The 19,488-nt window shown below is 41.8% G+C and overlaps 1 protein-coding gene across 3 annotated transcripts; it reads right to left on the bottom strand.

Annotated features, from left to right (window-relative positions):
- Positions 1-4,342: 4,342 nt before the first annotated feature.
- On the bottom strand, positions 4,343-19,399 carry LOC118780522 (serine/arginine-rich splicing factor 3-like). Of its 3 annotated transcripts, none has more exons than XM_036533062.1 (7): positions 19,322-19,399; positions 17,404-17,465; positions 16,796-17,006; positions 15,844-15,978; positions 11,534-11,572; positions 11,016-11,102; positions 4,343-4,395 (listed from the first exon to the last, which is right to left on the bottom strand). In XM_036533062.1, the coding sequence occupies exons 2-7, from the start codon at positions 17,408-17,410 to the stop codon at positions 4,365-4,367; spliced, it is 510 nt and encodes a 169-aa protein (XP_036388955.1). In that variant the 5' UTR covers positions 17,411-17,465; positions 19,322-19,399; the 3' UTR covers positions 4,343-4,364. The 3 variants fall into 3 exon arrangements, with proteins under 3 accessions (XP_036388955.1, XP_036388958.1, XP_036388957.1); XM_036533064.1 differs by lacking the exon at positions 4,343-4,395 and adding an exon at positions 10,242-10,746; XM_036533065.1 differs by lacking the exon at positions 17,404-17,465.
- Positions 19,400-19,488: the final 89 nt, after the last annotated feature.

The raw sequence follows: 19,488 nt of genomic DNA, 5'->3' as shown, positions 1-19,488 counted from the left end.
AGTAAAGCTACACTAACAAAGCAAGGTGAGTTATGCTTGGGTATGGGAGCCGGGCTGCAGTCTGAAGAGGTGGGTCTTCAGTCTGCAGTGGAAGATGGCCAGCTTCTCTATGGGAAGCACATTTTCATAATTTTTAATCCTTTTAATTATTTTCATAATTTGTTTCCTCAGGATAATTGTAAAATCCTTATTGCATTTGAGCTGTGCAATATTTGTATGAACACACACTGAGTTTAGAAATGCTCTCATTGGAGTATATTAATTTAATGTTCAACATATCTTCAAGAAAAATCTGAAAACACAGCTCCGCGTTAACCTGAACACTGGAAATGCTACCACCTAAAGCAATTTCTTATATTGTAAACCCGGGGGGAAAATTTACTCTGTGGTTTCAGGCAACTTTATCTTTGTCAGCTAGCTTGTTTCTTGTCTGGCCAACTACTGAATCTTGGTCATGCTGCACTTCTAATGTTGTTGACTCATTATGCGGCTCTTTGTTTGTGTTTCTCTCTGCCTCACTTGTAAGTCACCTTGGATGAAAGTGTCTGCCAAATGAATAAATGTAAATGTAAATGTATATGACATATGATGCCATGACATAGTATGGCATCCTCACAATAAAATTGCTTTCGTAGAGCAGAAGAAGCATTATTAGTTTTATTCCTTTGTGCATGACGAGCAGGTAAATGTTCTTTGCTACAGTTTATCTGAAATTACTGCTACTGTTCCATTTTATACTACATTTTATGTAGATTTTTGTGCAGAGTTTAAAGATTTTAAAAACTCTTTGTTTTCTTTTTTTGCTTACACATGTTTCATACCTTAAAATTAATCATATGACTCCCTTGCAAGAAATGTATCAAAATACTTCAAAGTTCAGACTTTAGTAATGTATGACTATTGTAGAATATAATATAACACATATTGAGTCAATATGAAACAAGATTTCAAATATGTAATGTTTAATGTTTTAAATAGCCTGGTGGCTGTTTTCCATATTAATATTACTACATTTTTTTTGATTTTGCATAGTTTTGTCTAACAAGTAGCTACTTAACTACACAGCCTACATTTTCCAAATGGATGCTTATTAAAGACATAGAAAAATAATCTCCAGTGTTTGCTATCCTTGGAACACCTAAGGAATGGCCACAGTGAGGAAAAGCTATTTCTGCTTCATTTTTGCTCCTCTTTCACCCAGTCTTTCATCCTGACTAACCACATACACCAGCTATGCATAGTATTTAAGCAGACATAATTGCTTGTTTTGTTTTTGAAATACACTTTAATAACTATCTAGCTAAATAAGCAAATTGGTAATGATGACATTCCCTTAAATACAAAGACTGTGCCGGGCTGTTAAAATTTGTGCTGTTAGATTGTTTGTTAACTAGTCAGCTATATTATTAGTTAATATCAAAGTTCAGTGATTGTGTATTGATGGTATTAATAGTGAAATAATGTACTCATTTCCTGGCAAAAATACTGAAATTTTGTGTTAGGACACAGAAATCAGCTGTTGCCATGATACCTTACTTTAGCTGGGAGAAATTAATGAGCTAAGTTAGCATTTTTTTTTACTGAGTTGCTCATGCATACAGTTACTCAGCTATACAGCTACCTGATAACATTAGCTAGGTGGCTAAAGTACAATAACTAAATATTCCAGGTGTTTTGTATTGGATTGTTTTTTATTGTTTCCATTGTGATAGTCTGCTGGAAGTTGTCGGAGAGAAACAGGCTTAACTTGTTAGATTATTCTCACTGTAATAGCATCCGTCAATCCCACTGTATTTGTTGCTGGTGAAATTAATTGAATGAGTACATAATTCTAGCTTTGGCCCATGTGACCTTGTAAACTTTGCCACCGACCTTCAAATTACCGTAACTTACTGTATGTGGCTACTCAGCTCATCACCCAATACCATGTAGTCAACCCTATCATTTAATATTAGCATTTTTATATAATAACAAATATACAATATATACTTCGCAATCTGATAACATACCCAACAAAATTCTCTCAAATACTTCTCAGTTATACCATAGTATGACACATGCTTTCCTATACACGGGCATACATTTCTCCAGAAACTTTAGCATAAGTTATGAAATGATGCTTTCAAAAAAACAAAGATTAAATAATTCCACAAATGACAAAAAACACTCATGCAAGTGAGTAGTATCAAAAGTATCAAAACTATTGAAAGTAGCTGGAAAGATAAAATTCCAGTGAAAATCAGGAGCCTTTAATTAAATTTTCAAATGAACAGAATCCCAAAAGTAGACTTGGCACAACTAAAAAAGAAAGAAAATTACCTACTGAACGTAATTGATTGATTTAGAAGAGATTCCAAAAATTTAACTGATGGATCTTTAACCCTGTAGGGCCTAATTGCACCAATCTGCAAGCTTGCTTCAGGAGTGAAAGTCAGGGATGGTCCCTGTCTTTCATTCCAGATGAAGACAGAGTAATAGTGTAGATATGTTTTATACAGGTTTCCCCTGTTTAACTGCTAGCATTCTTTTGTGGTGAGTGTTCATTTGGTAGTTTTATGCAAAGAACAACAGGGTGTTTTAGTCAAGAAAACAATGCATGATGCCACATGCATACTCAATTCAAGTATTTATGGCTATTAGTACAGCTGTAATATTGCTAGTGTATATTGCACAGGGCAACTCTGTTTATGAATTTTCAGCTCAACACATTTGCATTACAGCAGTTACTGAGCATATGTATTTGTGTATATGTGCGTATGTGAAGACAGAGTGATTAACTATGAGGTAAGTCACCAATGTATGCTTTTTGTTTGTGAACAATGCATCTAAACAATATGCTCTGGCTGACGTTATAATAATGTCAGCTTAATGTTAACATTATTGTTAATACACTGCAAAGGAACATTAGTTGTAATGACTTTTAAAATGATTTTCATAATGGAATTGGAATGAAACCAGGAGATGTGCAGAACTCTTTTTTCTTACACATAATATTTTTTTGTTTACATCAATAAGTGGTCTTTAGCAAATGTGCTTCTTTTAATGAGACAAGACAAAGCAAAAAATGGTCAGGGCGAAAAAACAGGAACTGGATTTTGTTGTCAGACGAGTCACAGTTTCAGAGCGGTCAGGAGGCTGCTCCACTTTTGGAAAGTATGTTCCTTGCCTGTGTGTGTCCACCTGTGATGGGAGATGCTGCTGGCAGTGATCACCCCCCACTCCCATCCTGTATCCCCCCCCCCCCCCCCCCCAAGTTACACTCATCCCCCCCAAGTTACACTCATCCCCCCCGGCGTCCTTCCCCTTGCTTTCTGCTCCGTAACCACTTGGCCTCAGCCCGCTGAGCCACTGATGACGGCGTGGCCCTGCGCTTGGCAGGGTGCCAAGGCGAACTGGAACAAAATGTACTTGTTAAATATAACAGTGACACAGCACAGGTGGAAGTGACTCAGGTTGCCACAAGTGAGCGACGCAAATTACCCACACAGGCACAGACACACGGAGCTGTCTGCGTGCTTGCTGAAAAATCTCTTTCTCTCTCTCTCTCTCACACACACACACATACACACACACACACATACACACGTAGCATACACATACACACACATACACTTAATCACAAAGGAAATGATTACTGTCATTGGTATGTGCAGTCCTGCAGCAATTGATACCTCATAGTGCTGTGTGAATTGTTTTATTCTCATATTTATTCATTTCTTTGGGAAAAAAATTGCCACCTTTCATTTTAGCATTTTGTGCAGTTTATGCTCCTGTAAGCTATGCTGTGCAAAACACGACATGGTGGTGTTCCACAAGTTAACAATGAAGCTACACTGCTGCAAACCCGGCTGTTCAAGAAACACTGACAGTACCTCCTAAATAAATGTCAAATACTTACCACAGTGTTGAACCACAAAATATGAAAGTGAGTACTGTTCTGGCTGTTTTTCAGTTTAAGTGTAAACACCTGCTATCCCCTAGAAATCCATTACACAATTATGGAAACACAAGCTCCAGCTCGACTGGTTATTGTTATCGACGATGCCGCTGTCCCACTTAATGTCACAGCGCAATACAAGGTAATTCACACAGGGCAGTGGGAGGCAAGCTGGAAACTACTCCAAGTGCCTGAGTGTGAAATGGGAGAGGGAGAGGGCATTTCACTTGTTCCATGAGGTAATCTGATCCAGTTGCTTGTTGCTTCGTTTCCAGACCAGTGGAGTGGAGATTTCAAGTTAACGTGTAATGGAAAACTACACACCGCACATCTGCAGAATGTGAGGCAAGGAGAGGCCACCTTCACCACGCAGATGGCCTCCCCAGACTCAGAGGGAAGCTGTAGGCCTGGTCAGTGTACCCCTTTATCAGTGACCTCCCATGCAGTCAAATAGGCATCTGCGAAAATACAACATGATGACAAACTCAGTCAAAATGATTGATTCCAATTACATAATATGACCCCTGAAGGCTGATCACTTCGGCCTCCAATAATAGAGAATCACAGAACAGCGGTGGTTGGAATTACAAGTTATATACAGCAATTACTGAAAACTCCCCTCCAGCTGACTGTACACAGACAGGCCCGGCGTGACATGGATGCATTTTATATCACCTTAAAAGCAGTAGAGTAGTGTGAAGAGGGAAAAACACTCTTGGAAAGTGGTTGGTTGCACGATAGCAAGGACAACAGAATCTTCTCTCTCAGGGCCAATACCATGATGTGTGCTGCTAAAGGCTCATGCAGGAGTTAAATTTAAAAAATGGAGTTATTACGATTTTCAAGAGACTTATATTTTAATAAGGGGGTTAAATATGCAAAGTATTGTATATTTTAATTTTAAATAAAATAGCACATATTGCATTTAATTTTACACACAGCTGCCTTGTTTACTGCCTTGTTTTCCTGTGCATTTATATAACTTCTGCATTCCAGAACAATCTCATTAAAAAACATTAATTTCTTAAAACCTCATAGACTGGACAAAAATGAGCAATAGAGAAATAAACCTTTCATCTTAAATAAACTGCTTAGAAACAGTGATAATGTATGTGTAAAATTTGATTTAAAAAACTGCTCTTTTTAAGAAAAATAATGCACCTAAATGACTAGAAATCATGCTACGAAGCCATTCGTTTAACATAGGTGAATAACGTCATGAACTGAACTTCCAGGAAGAAGAAGAAAGGGGAGATTGGGGATTGTGAAGCAGGACTGTGCCTGCTTCAGCCAGTCTCCAGGAGTTTGCAAGGTCTGTACAACAAAGCAGGGCGCGCACGCTCAAAGCTGCCTGCAGTTTCGTGAGTGGGGCGCAGTGCTCCCGAGCACACAGACACGACAGCGCTGAGAATGGCCAGAATTCTTCTTCTTCCTTGCACAAGCGGTGGATTTCAGCATTCCGGCAACAAGAATCAGAGTGTGTGGCTCTCGTCACCGTAAAAGTGCAGGAAAGAGCACACATGCTGTGGGGTTGCGCGTTTTACTGTCCCGGGAACACTCTGCTCTGTGTGCTGGCTTTGTGGCTCCCTACACTCTGTTTACGCTGCAGCTTAGCTGGCACATCCCACTGTGGGAGGAGGGACACCACCCGGGAAAGGGCCGTCCCGCACCGTCACCCCCCCCCACATAGATTAGTGTGGGCAGATGAGATTTCTCCCTTGGTTACATTGTGTTCTTTTTGCCACGGTCTATCTGTGGCATTAAACAGTAAAGCTGATCCCCCCCCACCCTCCCTCCTGCACCCCGCCTGTCCCTGTAAACAGTGTTATTATGTCATAGCGTAATGCTGGCCCAGCCTACCTCTGTCCTGGGCTGTACTGTGCTGTGCTGGGGATAGGTGTGGAATAATATTTGCGGGGAAGAACGGGGCGGGAGCAAGAGGAGCGAACATGGCTAAAAGAAGCAGGAATGCTGATAGGGGGACACGGTAAGGGAACGGTACGACTGACGAGCGGAAGGGCACCGGAGTTGCTCTGGAGGTGGACAGGGAAGCAGCTTCCCTGTGGAAGCACCCAGCCGAATAAAGCAGCACGAGAAGCCAAGGAGGAAGGACTGCTGGGATGCTGTGGACTGACTACGGCACAATGCGGCATTTACCACGATGCTGATTTAAACAGGGGCCAACGTACAGCGCTCTCAGTAACTGTCTCTGCCGCACAATTTTTGAAAATGTACTTTTTATCAGATATTTCTGCCGTTTTAACTGTAACGTTTCAGTGCTGTCATTATTTACAAGCTACCACATTTACTTAATAATTTCAATCTATGACTGCTTCACTAATATGTGCCCCTTTTTAACTTGCATAATTATTGCTTCTGTCTCCTCGTAAGTCTCTTTTTTTATCTCCCTCCCTCCCGAGGCCTCGCAGATAAGACGTAGCCGGTGTGTGTGTGTGTGTGTGTGTGTACTGGACTGAGAGTGCAAGGGCGGGGTCAAACGAGGCTACACAGCCATCAGGAAGTAAGACAGAACAGAATGTGCTGTACTAATCAGATCAGACAAACAGGCTGCATGGGGGACTGTCAGGGAGAAGCTGATGGTTTATTTCAGGAGCTAAAAACAGCCAGCACTGGGCCAAAGGACAAAACTGGTTGAACCAAAGACGAGAAAACAATGTTCCATGAGCAGAGGTGTAAGTGGTACAGAGGAAAAGAGGACACATTTGCACACGCACGCGTACACACACGTGTGTGTGTGTGTGTGTGTGTGTGTGTGTATATATATATATATATATATACATTTTGTGTGTGTGTGTGTGTGTGTGTGTATATATATATATATATATATATATATATTTATATATATATACACACACACACACACACACACAAACACACAAAATACTGCACGCACACACCACAAACCAAAAAAAGCTTATTCCCCCAATGCTCTTTGTTTGTGTGTGAGACATCTGTGTTACATAACCTGATTGGAGTAATCTTTTGTTAAATCCTTTTTAGCCATAACCTTTTACCCTCTGGGGTCAGAGGGAGTGGTAAGATCCACAGCAGGAGTCCACTGTATATGCGTGTCACATTAAAAATCATCTTTGCCCCGGAGACTAGTTGTGAATGAGCAGCAGCTGACAGGCGCTTATGATCAGCTGAAATTTCACTCTGCTTTCTGCCTGTCACTGGGCTCTCAGAATAAATCCTTTTTACATACGTTCTACTCTGTATTATTCTTATCGCTGTCATTATGATCACTATAAAACAACTGTATGAATGTCCCCAGAATCAAAACCTCAACAGTATTTTTACATAAGTCCCAACCTGGAAAGGGTACCTGTAAATATTACATAGCACTAAACGAGATTTGGGTTCTTAATAAAATATTAGTTTTTCCATGAAACATGTATAACATCCATCTTGAGATGCTCACAGGGACAAATAATTAAATGATACGCAAGACACAGACACCATACTTAAATCTGGATTTATAAATGTGTACACTAGTAAACTCAGAAAATGTCTTGCTGTAATGATTTTAGTTGTTCATCCTATAAAATATTTGTATAGAATATAACTTTACTCTAAGCAGTGCTATTAAGTACACCATTTTTAAACGAGAAAGGATCCAAGTCATATATTTTTTGCTCTTGTATCATTTCTGTTTCCTGTTTAATCAGGGTTATGAATAAACTGAGGGCACTGCATATTTGGCAGAGAAGGCCCAGTGTACATTACCCAGCACGTTAACCCAGACGCATATCATTACAGCAAAGATGAGTCATATTTCTGCGAACGGAAACCCCCTGCACTCTTCCCATAGTGGAGGAGCCCTTCACCGAAAGATCAAGATCAGGAACTGAGGCCCAGAACCTACAAGCAGATGGGATCTTGGATGTTTGGAAGTTTTGTTGGCTCTTTTTCTTTTTGGGTAAATTTCAGCCAAGCCTCCAGATTTAGCTGGCTACTAAACTACTAAACACTTGATTTAGTTAGCTATGAAACTACCATACAGTTGATCTAGCAAGCAAAGTACCAGATGATTTCACTAGGGTTCACACTAGCAAACTCTTGATTTTGCTAGCTAGTATACTACCAAGCAGCTGACATTTCAGTCAGCACCAATTCAAATTGACCATCAAGCATTTGCAGATAGACGAAGATGCACACAAGGATTGTCTGAAGGCAGAATTCCCAGGGCTGTTGAGCAGAAACAGAGAGGTAGTTATATCTACCTAATTTAAGATGATTTCTTGCACATTTCATCCTGTTGTATGTCTTCCCCAGATAGCTGGCCCTGTTCAATTTTGGCTCTCATAAATTTTCCGTGTTCTTCCTGTTTTGCATTCAGTCACTTGCTGTCTTGTGTCTTATGTGATGGCTGATGTCACGTCAATTCAACCCGGGGCTTTCAGGCAAGAGGTAGAATGGCTGCAGACTCAAGCCATTTGGCTCAGTGTGGGGAAAAAAGGACTCCACACCACATGTTAGCACAGCACTACATTTTAATTACGAGTTAATCAACTGTTGCTTTAATGTAAGTTTAGTTATGCACTCAAATTCTGCACCACTCCATGCAGTAAAACTTGGACTGAGGCCATGGAAATACCTAGTAGTCTAGCTCAAACAGTTGCCCTATCATCTTATTACGTTTACATTTACATTTATTCATTTGGCAGACACTTTTATCCAAAGCAACCTATCCGTGTTATTCTGCTTCTGTGCCTGCATGGGCAAATACAGTGGTCTTATTGACCAGGATTAGCCCTCCAGATCATTTAATGATCCATGCATCTGCACAGCCAAGAGAAAACCCATGCTTTTGGCATGCTATCCAGGGGCGATGCCTTTGTTTTTGAATTAATTTATATTTAATTGCAGAGTAAGTTAACCTTCATGATCATAGAACAGATAGAACATTTCCTACGTTTTGCGAACAGGCAAGCGAGGGTATTTGAGCCGATTGTAAGCGGGCCATCATTTCAGCTTGGTGATTGCGAAAATCAGTGTTTACACAGCTATGCAGGTTGGTTCGTGGTCTGCACCTTTTCCTGTTCATTATCAGTTGGCTCAGGAAAGGGACTTTCAAATCCCACCTATTCCAATAAGCACATGCATCCCCGTCTGTGAGCTAGCATAATTTACACGCATATCTTAACCCATCTCCTTTCTCATCCTTTAAGCAGTATAGCATTGTGCCACTTCATACTGTTCCAAAAACACATCTGAAGCAGTTTTTTAAATGCTCTTGTGACTTGTCTTTGCAGACTGAATAGTACAGAAATGGCAGATTATTCTAGTCTGTCCATGTAGTGCAATGGCACAGCATTGCAGTCACACTTTTAAGTGCCAAAGGCAATTATACCCTTGTGGGACTTCGGGGCTGCTTTTGTGGAAACCTTTTACCATAAAACATGAAAATGAAATGGAATACAGAACTTTCAAATTAAGCATAATTTGTCTGAATGACTCAGTATGTAAAATATACAATGTAGCAGACCAGAGTCAATAAAACACATACAAGAGTTCAGATCATCATATTCTATTTTCCTCAGTTGTGAGATAAAATAGGAGCATTTCATTTTGACAACTCCTAAACGCCTAACACCTTTCGGCAGCAATCTTAATGTGAACAATTACTATGACGAGTCATCATCAGAAATGTCTGCTGGTCTCAGCATAGCCATAGTGGGCTTTACCATCACAACCCAAATCATGTGAACAGGGTCCTGAGATTGAGCTGGGGTCACAAGGTGGATCAGCAGTCAATGCCAACATGAGCAGTTACAATATCCCACGGGGACTGGAACTTGTGTGTTCCACAAATGCATGATGGAAGACCGCTCCTCATCCTGAGGACTTGGTGCACCGCATAGGTCTGGACTGTTTTCTGTCATTTTATAATTCTCTTCATTCCTCTTCAAAAGAACGGTCAAGACAAGTTAAAAAAAGTTTAAATTAAGGGGTGTACGTGTCTGGTTTCCCTGGACCAAGTAATATACCTCATCTAAGTCTGTGCCTGGAAATGTGTTTATATATGCCCCCATGCCCAAATCTATTACAAAAATCAGCAGTCCTCTCACGTCTCATTGCTGAGTCGTTTGCTATTTTCTCCCTCTCCAGCTTTTGATAATCAAATTTTTCTTAATATATCACCTATAATGAAACATGTTGCTCATGAGTGCCAAGACATTATCAAAATAGATTTTTCACAAAAACACACGACAGAGCCTTTCTATAACCAAAGTTTTAATTCAAACATTACAAAGTTACAAACAGCAAAAAATGTGGACTGGATTGATGATAAAGTAGACTTCTTCATTACACAACAAGGTTTGCCTGACGAGCTCAGAGTTACAATCACCATTCCCAAAACTCCCTGCACCTGCTTTCCAAGCATGTAACACATTCTCGCACCGCCTGCATCTCACAGCCTGGGATGTTTATGCCTCTTTTTCCATACTGCAGGCTGGGCCTGCTCTGGGAGGGAGAACGTTTCATTGGTGATGCAAAAGGGAATGGAATGTTGCTGGGAAAACAAGATTTAGAGCAGTCTAGCACCTTATCTTCACAAAATGACTCGTATATTAAAAATCTAGGAATTGAATTCTTTGCATTTCATGGGATGAACTCAACGACAGCACTAAAAGGTAGGTACTAAAAGGAAAAAAAAAAAAAAAAACCAGGAAACTCCCATAGTCCAAAAACATGAATCCGATAAAGGGACGACCATTCCTTTAACATTTTGCATTTAGAGGACTTCTCTTCCTGCTCACTTTCTCTCGTTAGACCTAGAACGACTGGGGAGAGGAAATTCAAAACAAGTTAACCCAGAAACTGCATAAAAATGCTGCCTGATATTTTATATTTCTTGGTTTCTGCTTATCAACCTGCTAATAATTCCAGGAGTGCATCACCATCTTTATTAAAGCTGATTTCTGAGGACGGTAAACATGCAGATTCCCTCATCATGCAGAAGACTTCCCCACAGGTCTATAGCCATTTAGCCGATTGCGCTTATGCAAGACACTTCTGGAAACATCACCTGCCAGCAGCGAGGGAGACTTACCTTCGTGACCTGGAGAAGGAGCGAGAGGGTTTGTGGTTCCGGTCCCTGGACAGAGATCGATCCCTCCTCCTGTCTCTGGATAGCGATCTGAACAGGAATTAGGAAATTATTGCATGACTATTAGCATACTCTGCATGCCTTAAACACCAGCCCACTCTGCTCTGTGCAACTACAGGAATCTATCAAAATAACTGTAAAGCTCAGACTGCGTACATCCCCATGGTCTAATGATGTCTGTAGGCTTTTCTTTAAATGGTTATGCAACATGAACACCGAGTCCTGACACCCTATGCCTGGACAGCAGGGTCTTTCAAGGGTCACCAAAACATTGACCACAGAATACACTCAACACAACCAGTTGCTTCTGTTAAAATTCATACAATAAAGTTAAAGAGCAGATGGGTCTGTCTTCCAACAACCCAGTGCTTTTCAGGATTACCACCCCATGCCGTCTACAGGGACTTTATAAAAGGCTGTAATGGCTCCCAACATCACAGCCCGAGTGGAAACTGAGTTACCTGCTATGACTGCGGCTAAAGCTCCTCCTACGAGGGGATCTGGGGAGGTCAGAGAAAGAGAGATAGAGAGAGAGAGAGGGAGGAGAGAGAGAAGAAACATCACAGGTTATAATACAGGTCGGAGTATAGCAGCAGCCTGTTACACTTTATGTCCAACTGCTTCTCGTCCTCCTTACACCTAAACCTACCTCTCACACACACAGCTTCTGTCCCTGATCCCAGTACAGACCTACCCCCCCCAACACACACACACACCTCCTGAGAGTGACAAGATTATTAGGAAATGAGATTTCCCTTACCACTCAATGAAACATTTATATTTATCCACAGGTCAGGATTGGAAAACATTTCAAATCAATCAGGATATGACCCCTAACCGAATGACAAGATGAACTGGGGCCTGAAACAAATTGCAGCTAAAATATTAAACAGAGGAAACTAGAGCACACAAACCTTAAGTGCTGCAAAAGGGAGCTTTCCTACTGCAGCATGGCAATGGTCACACACATTTCATGAACTCACTGTGCTGATATACATAAAGGCCGAGGCCTTGGAAAAGAAGAAATTTAAATTAAGTGACCAGAACTGTTGTAGATTTTCCGTTTAAGGGTGACCGCTCCTTCCTTAGGAAGTTGCGGAGTAAGACATGCACCATTTTAAAATTTGGGTCTGGGGGTAGCATGAAACTAAAATCTCGGATGAAGTTACAATGCTTCACCCTTAAACAGCTTTCACGGGAACAAAACCCCCAACCTTATGAAGGAGCTTTACAAACTACCACTGAGTTGTAAACATTATGAGGCATGAAAAAAACTTACTAGTTTTTTTGGTTTTCAACAAGCTAGAAATGACGAAGGGGAGTCATACAGGCAGCCAGGGGTGTGCTGAAAAGCGTTTGCCACGTGTTGCGAGGTGTTTAGTTGGTTGGCGGATGGGGGCTGCTTGTGGATTTTTCCTGCTTTTATTGGTTAGCCGAGGGCTGCTGCTGGTAGGCTGCTGTGTTGACGTTTGGTAAAGGGAAACGCTGAGCGGCCAGGAGTGTGAGGTGGGCCGCTGTCGGTTGGGTTAAGGTTGGAGATGAGGCTGAGAGAACAGCACGCTCAGGAACCAATCAGGAACCAATGGGCGGAGACACCTGACGGCTGGCCTGGGTCATGTGATACGACATCAGCCAAGCTGAGTGGGGCACGCTGGTCACGTGATGCTGAAAGAGGGCTAGTTGACTGACTCAGAGGGTGGTGAGAAGAGGCATGGTGGTGACTCTGCAACGGGTTTCATTTTATTAATATTGATGATAAATCGGATAATAGGCAAACTTCAAAAAAATGACAGACTCCAACATTACAAGCCAGCTTTCCACAAGGTTTCCCTTTTGGTTTAATTCTACCCTGAGCAATACTACCGGGCTTTCCAACACATGCAATGCAACCAAGGCAATGAGTCAGTTTCATCATTGGGAGCTGGGGACTTAACAGCCATAAGAGTTTCTCAGATGTGCCCTAATTTTTTGAGACCCACTCCTGCGACTCATCTCAACCTGTACACTAAGCATCGCACTGAAGCTCTTCACAGGAAAGAGATACAGTCTCCGAGCACAAACAATTACTCACAGGTATTCACTCAACAGTGTTTATTAAACATATGGGGGGCAGACATATAGATGTGTATATCAACAATATAATGTTCACAATGTGTAAAATAAAAAACAATGGCTCTACCTAGAGTGGGTCTTAAAAATCAGGTTGCGAGAAGCATATAATCCCCAAACAACTGCAAAAAGCTCATGCTGGAAACTCACGCCAACTGGCTACGGATATGTGTGTTTGAAGGCGTGCAAAGAGACACGATGCTAGCTGTGGACCATCCTATAAAAACTGAGGCAAATGCACACATAAAGCAATGGCATGGACAGAGGCCAGTCCTACTCCTCTGCAGCTCTGAGTTTCCCACCCGAGTCCCCAGCTCCACACTATTAGCACCAGCGCTTTCTTGGCTGTGAATAGGACAAGACTGAAGATAAAATAGCATGTTTTAGCTACAAGGCCGTGTGGAATACTGAAACAGCCATTTGATCTTTCCATTATGGGACAGTCTGTTCCAGACCGCTGCCTGCACTTTTTCACTGCAACCGAACACAATGAGTCAGCTCTGACTGAGCTCACGACTCAACACATCACTCCTTAGCTATCTGCTTTAAGCTCTCCATGGAGGAAATGAGCAGTTTAAAGGGTTTGTGCCAAGTTAAAAGTACTTCAAAAACTTTTTGCTCATTCCTGCCTCTGTTTACAAACAGAGAAATCGAGGATTACCTGATAAATTGGTAAGAGATGAAAAATAATGAAACTATGTATTAACCTTCAGTTATTAGCAGCACACACACCCTCATATTTTCACCAAGAACCTACAGCAGGTAGCTTCAGAAATGTGGAGAAAGACCAATGTTAAATTGCAAGATCAAAGATAACTGGGTTCAGTTGCAATAAATCAGGACCAAGGACCAACTGGTCTCAAACATTAACATGAAAAACACTTCACCAGGACTATGCATTTAAAGTTACACCTAGACCTAAAACTTCAGAACGGATGACTAGGAACAACATTTATCTAAAAGTTTATCTACCCATTTGTTAGGGGAAGGGGTCTGCATTTACATTGGCCTAATGGAGACATACATCAGTAAGAGACTCGGCTTCTAAATTAAAGCTAGGTATTCTTTAATGTTTTATTAATTCTTTAATCTTTTATGCACAGGTATTGACTAAAAACTTGACGGCAAAGACAGACTGCACAGATTGTGAAGCAATATTTGATTCCTGTGAAGGCAGCTAAGAACCTGAATGCTTCCACCCCTACCCACTGGTATAAATACTGGGTGTGTAATCAGAGGGCTGATTTTTCATCAAGGACCTTTTGAGTGAAAATGTTCATGACTAAGGGTTCTGTTCACCATTCAGTCCTGAATTCACCTCCCGCCAACAGAGCCTAATAGCCCTATGGCATTGTTATTGTAACAATGCATTCAGCAAAGGAAAGCAAAAACTGAAACTGAATGGTAATCAATCAAATGGAGATTCACACTGATAAGTGCAGACAGTCTCTCCAGGCCAGGAATTTGATGAATTTAGCTTCATTTATGAGTTGAAATACTAAAAACCGGCATGCCAATGCAGCCTTTTTCCCCTTTTTTTCAAAAGTTTAAATTTCAGTGGCACACTGTTAAAAGCATGAATGCCTTCAGTACCGAGAATGACCACTTGGCTAACTTTTGTTGGCGTGGCAAGAGCTTTAAATAAATTTAAGTGTGATTTCTATGTTCTAATTTTTAGAAGCATTTCAGAGAATGACTGCCCAAATTTAGTTTTGCTGTTCTTGAGACAGTGTTACATTGTGCATGAAATGCCACTTCTGACTATTTTCTCATCTTTGGACACTGACCAGATGTGAGCGCCAGGCTCAAGCTACTGGCTGTCATTTCAGTGGATCAAAGAGATGCTCCACTACTGCAACATGCAGTCTCGTAATTTGCAGACACCAGGAGTTCTAGTCGTCTTCACATTAACGCCATTAATCCACTTAGCACCCGGTCTATCTGTGCCTGATGTGGTTGCAGTCAAACTGAATTTGCACATAAAGTGAAATTGCTTCCAGCTGCCCGGGAGAGAGCTGCAAAGTGGGGGCGGAGGGGTTTCGCACAGTGGTGAGTGTAGCATTCTGCGCTCCTCGCTTTAAGCAGTCAACTCAGCAGTGCTAAAGACCCACTGGGTCTGGACCATATGGTAGCACACATCTGAGTTTCAACCAAATTACAAACCTAATTCAATTTGGATTTTTTTGGCCCTGAAGATACAGTTTAATCTTTTTGACAGTGTACCCCTTCTATCAACACTGCTTAGCCTCTTCCACGTTAGGGAGTGTAAAGTACAGTAATCTACAACATGCTTCTTTCTGTGCATGCATGTTCGCTTCCAATAACGAATAAGCTTTTAGATAAATGATGAACCAGAGACTGTAAAGACTAAACTCTAGATTTCCAGTGTACTGGAGCATTAGAACAAGGTAAGCCTTTTTCATGTCCACAACTGTCCCACTACTGTAAAGCTTCTCATGTGCCAACTGGCCTTTTTTGATATTGAAAAAGAGAAAGCTGTATTGCATTGCAGGTGCTGGAAAGGGGGGGTGGTCTCATGCTGATAAGTATTCGTTAGCATTACTAACACGAAAAAAGCTTTCAAAAGCACACAGCATCTGCAATAACTGCCATGACAGAGATCCCCCACAAGAGGGAGCCAAACACGGAGGCAAGGATTTACCTGCGCCTGGTTGGCGGGCTGCGACGGCGGTAGTCATCCCTTGGACGGCGGCTCCAGGAGGGTGGTGGCCCGCGGCTGCGTGAGCGTTTCTCTCCGTTTGACATCTCGACCCGCACACGGCAACCACAAAGTGTCCTGTGAAGCACATACAGACCATTACACTGAAGCCCTTTTAATGTTCTGTGGTACTGTGGAATTAGTGCATTACTCATGGATTCCAGACACCACCAGCAACATGCACAATCATATCTGGCAAAACATGGTTTTCATTTGTGAAAGTTTCATTAGCATTTCTCAACTAAATTCACTAGCCGGAAACGTAAACCATGACAAACTTGCACTTAGTCTGCAAATGACAGTGCAGATCATTTAAATATTGCTCACACTGTGCAACCACAACCGATGAATAAGCTGGCTAGCAAACTAGTAAAAAACGTCCACATTGTCAACTTTCTAATCTTAGCTCAGTGGCAAACTTCACTCTGCTGAACCTAAAATGCTTGTAGGTTTAGATGCCAGTGCTCAGCAGACTCATCGACTGTGATGCAACGCCTGTACCCCCACTCACACAACATAGGTAACCCTGACAAACCTTGGCACACTCCACAATAAACCTAAGCTACGTAATTTATTTAGCTAGCAATGTTCCTTTTGTATGGAAAAAAAAGAAACTGCACTGAAGTTTTCACTTCTGTTTAGAATTTACGATAGTTAAAAAGATTTACATCAGTTTATAGACCCTGTCCCTGTTCGTTAACATTTTTTGATGATGAACGCCAATGGAACTTCAAGCCTTGGTCAGTTTCACACTGCTATCCAGCTTCTCCCTTCTATCTTTCAGTGGGAATATTTCTCAGTCTGGTGGTGTTGCGCAATCATTGCTTACAAAAAAAAATGTAACCCTGGCAAGCCCACGCGGTGTATTTCCAGGGTCTAATCTGCTTGTGTTTACCTTCCATCCAGTTCTCTCACTGCGTCTGTGGCGTCTCTGGGATCCTCAAACTCCACAAAGGCGAACCCCGGGGGGTTTCTGGCCACCCACACGCTGCGCAGGGGACCGTAGTATCCAAACGACCTCTCCAGCTCGGTCTTGTTTCCATTGTTCCCCAGATTCCCCACGTAGACCTTGCAGTCCAGAGGACAGTCCCTATGCATGGCGGGATCTGGGAAGGAGATCACACCAGCACAGGATCAGACGAAAATAGGGTCTCCATTAGCATGTCAAAATTCACACCTAACAATCAATTTGCTGACAACTGTTCACAGCCATTTATAAAAGAAGTAAACTAAAGGGACAAATGTGTTTACCTCACAACATGCAGTACTGCCACATTTAAAGGTGTGAATTATCAGTGACAGTGTAACTACATTATTGTATATTCATTCAAATAAAGGTCACACAGCAGCTGCTCTCACTAAAGCACTTAGACTGGAAATGCTACTTCAAGCAGTACCAGGCCATCACTGCAGAAAGTGGATACTTCATTTAATGCACCTGCTGAAGATCAACATTATCTAACACAGTTTCAGCATGCAAAATATGAAAAGTTTTGTCATTACCTCCCATGTCACCTGGTCTCAAAGCTGTATAAAAGTGTTACTCCTCAAATGTGTGCGAGACACTGAAAGAAGAATTATCCGTTAAGATTTTCATGTATTACACATTTCCCACACAGCAGAGGAAAAAAGAACGGACCGTTTACTTTACGCTATACAGTGTAACAGGTAAAATGTGGGACGATCACAACAGTTCAGATTAATGCATGACCCCCCCACCCCCCTCACACAATTACACGTCTCTTAAAAGCTAGCGCGTGTTTGCATGCTGCAGTCGTCGTTACGCCAAAGTCTGTGATTTGAAGCTGGCACCAAAGGGCCTGTTACTGGGGGACAGAAGGGTCTACAGTGAGGAAATGCGTAGCACATGGAAACGCATCACAGACACTCTTCATTTCCATTAGAAAGTAGCTCTCTCCCAATATTACGGGCGTTTGTGCAAGGCAAAAAGTGTTCAAAAGCACACATGGTATTTAGGCCACAAACGATGCACACAGAGGAGTAATCACTGACTACCGTGATTACTTCGACCTGCCTAACCTCTCTTTATCGCTGGTGTGTACCACAGCGTGAGGACTTGCATCCCACCGTAATGTACGCTGATTCGTTTTCAACACAATAGACATTGACTATAAAAACGGAGCGGCTAACATTAAAATGCACCTCGTTACACTCGACAGCCAACAAGACTATCTGACATTTTGATATACAGTAATACTCCCCCATTCACTGACAATGATATTAGCCTTGATACACCAAGGGTAAACATAAGACAGGGAGGCTCACTGACCAGCGAACAGGATTAATTGTTTTATAATCCGATTTGTTATAGTACATTTCCTACAGCCATCCCCCACGGGGCCGTTTAGTGGAGTTAGCAGACATTCATGATTTGGTTGTAGCTAGATTTTTTATCGCTCACAAAAACGTCCAGACAGCTGACGCATTTACAGCTATGAAAATAGCTGAAATTGTTAACGAACGTAAACGATACCGTTTGACCATGCCGGGTGTTCACTACCTGGCTAATTATATTCCTGCTAACGTTACATACTCAAATATTGTAACAGGGAACGTATTCGTTTGCTACATTAACTGGTGCGCGGCCTCCTAGTCCTTGCACCAAATATCCTTACCACTATCACGTTGTCTTAGATAGACAACGTGCTTTCGTTCAATTAATCGGTGGTTTGCCTAGCTATCGTTACAACATTATGATTAGACAGACTACCGTCAAAAAATCCAAAAGTCTAATACAGATTTCCGGTGATAGCGGCTGCAGGACCAAGACGCCATATTGGCGTGGCGGCAGTCGAAACAGGCCAGGCCTGTTACTACGCCAGACTAACAGCTATTGCTTGCTTATAATATTAACTTAACCACTGTAGTCATTCTTCACGACCAGCCAGCAGGAGATATGTTTGAGGTCGTTGTAGATCAGTTTACCTAACGCGATTTTAGCTATGTAAAATCTGCGACTTCACCAGTTTTGAGCAGTCAGATTTTCTTCAATCTTATCTAATTAAGGCAGCTAGCTGGTTAACAACCTTACCAACCACCTCATTGATAACTTAGCTAGTTAGCTAGCTACAGTAGCTACGTTCCCCCCATTGCCCAAAAGAATACTTCTGTATTATTCTAACAATATCACTCTAACGTGTTAACTAGCTAAATAAGTCACGGCGGATTGTGAAAGCTTTTGGAGGCAGTCAAAGTTGGCAACCACACACACACAGTTAGCAGAGGAAGCAAAAATGGCCGCCGCCCTCTAAAACAACGCGCTAACCAATTGCCTAAAATAAAAATCAGTGTATCTGCGCAACGTATCTGAATTTCGTCTAGACGGAATACTAAAGCCTTCGACACTCTTCTGACCACTACAACACATTAAGATAGCTGTATCTTAGATCAAATTGGTTACCGGTTTAGGTTAACGTCCCACACGAACTAGGCTGCAGTAGGCGTTCGTCCGTCCTGTTCTTCCTTGAACGCATGAAATGGCGCTGTATGCCCATAGGCTGCGTCGCAATCGTAATTTGACCTGATTTCAATGTTATTTTACGGTGGCATCTGGACCTAGTCAAAAGT

The sequence above is a fragment of the Megalops cyprinoides genome, chromosome 7 (assembly GCF_013368585.1).
Source record: "Megalops cyprinoides isolate fMegCyp1 chromosome 7, fMegCyp1.pri, whole genome shotgun sequence".
NCBI lineage: Eukaryota > Metazoa > Chordata > Actinopteri > Elopiformes > Megalopidae > Megalops > Megalops cyprinoides.
This window is presented reverse-complemented; position numbering and strand designations above follow the sequence as displayed.

Bases quoted from the DNA above. Each gene is read 5' to 3' on its own strand.
- LOC118780522 (XM_036533062.1), bottom strand. The intron at 15,979-16,795 runs GTAAACACAAGC...TGTGCTTCACAG, and splicing joins GTGAGAGAACTGGATGGAAG to GACACTTTGTGGTTGCCGTG. The intron at 11,573-15,843 runs GTAAATCCTTGC...TGACCTCCCCAG, and splicing joins AGCCCGCCAACCAGGCGCAG to ATCCCCTCGTAGGAGGAGCT.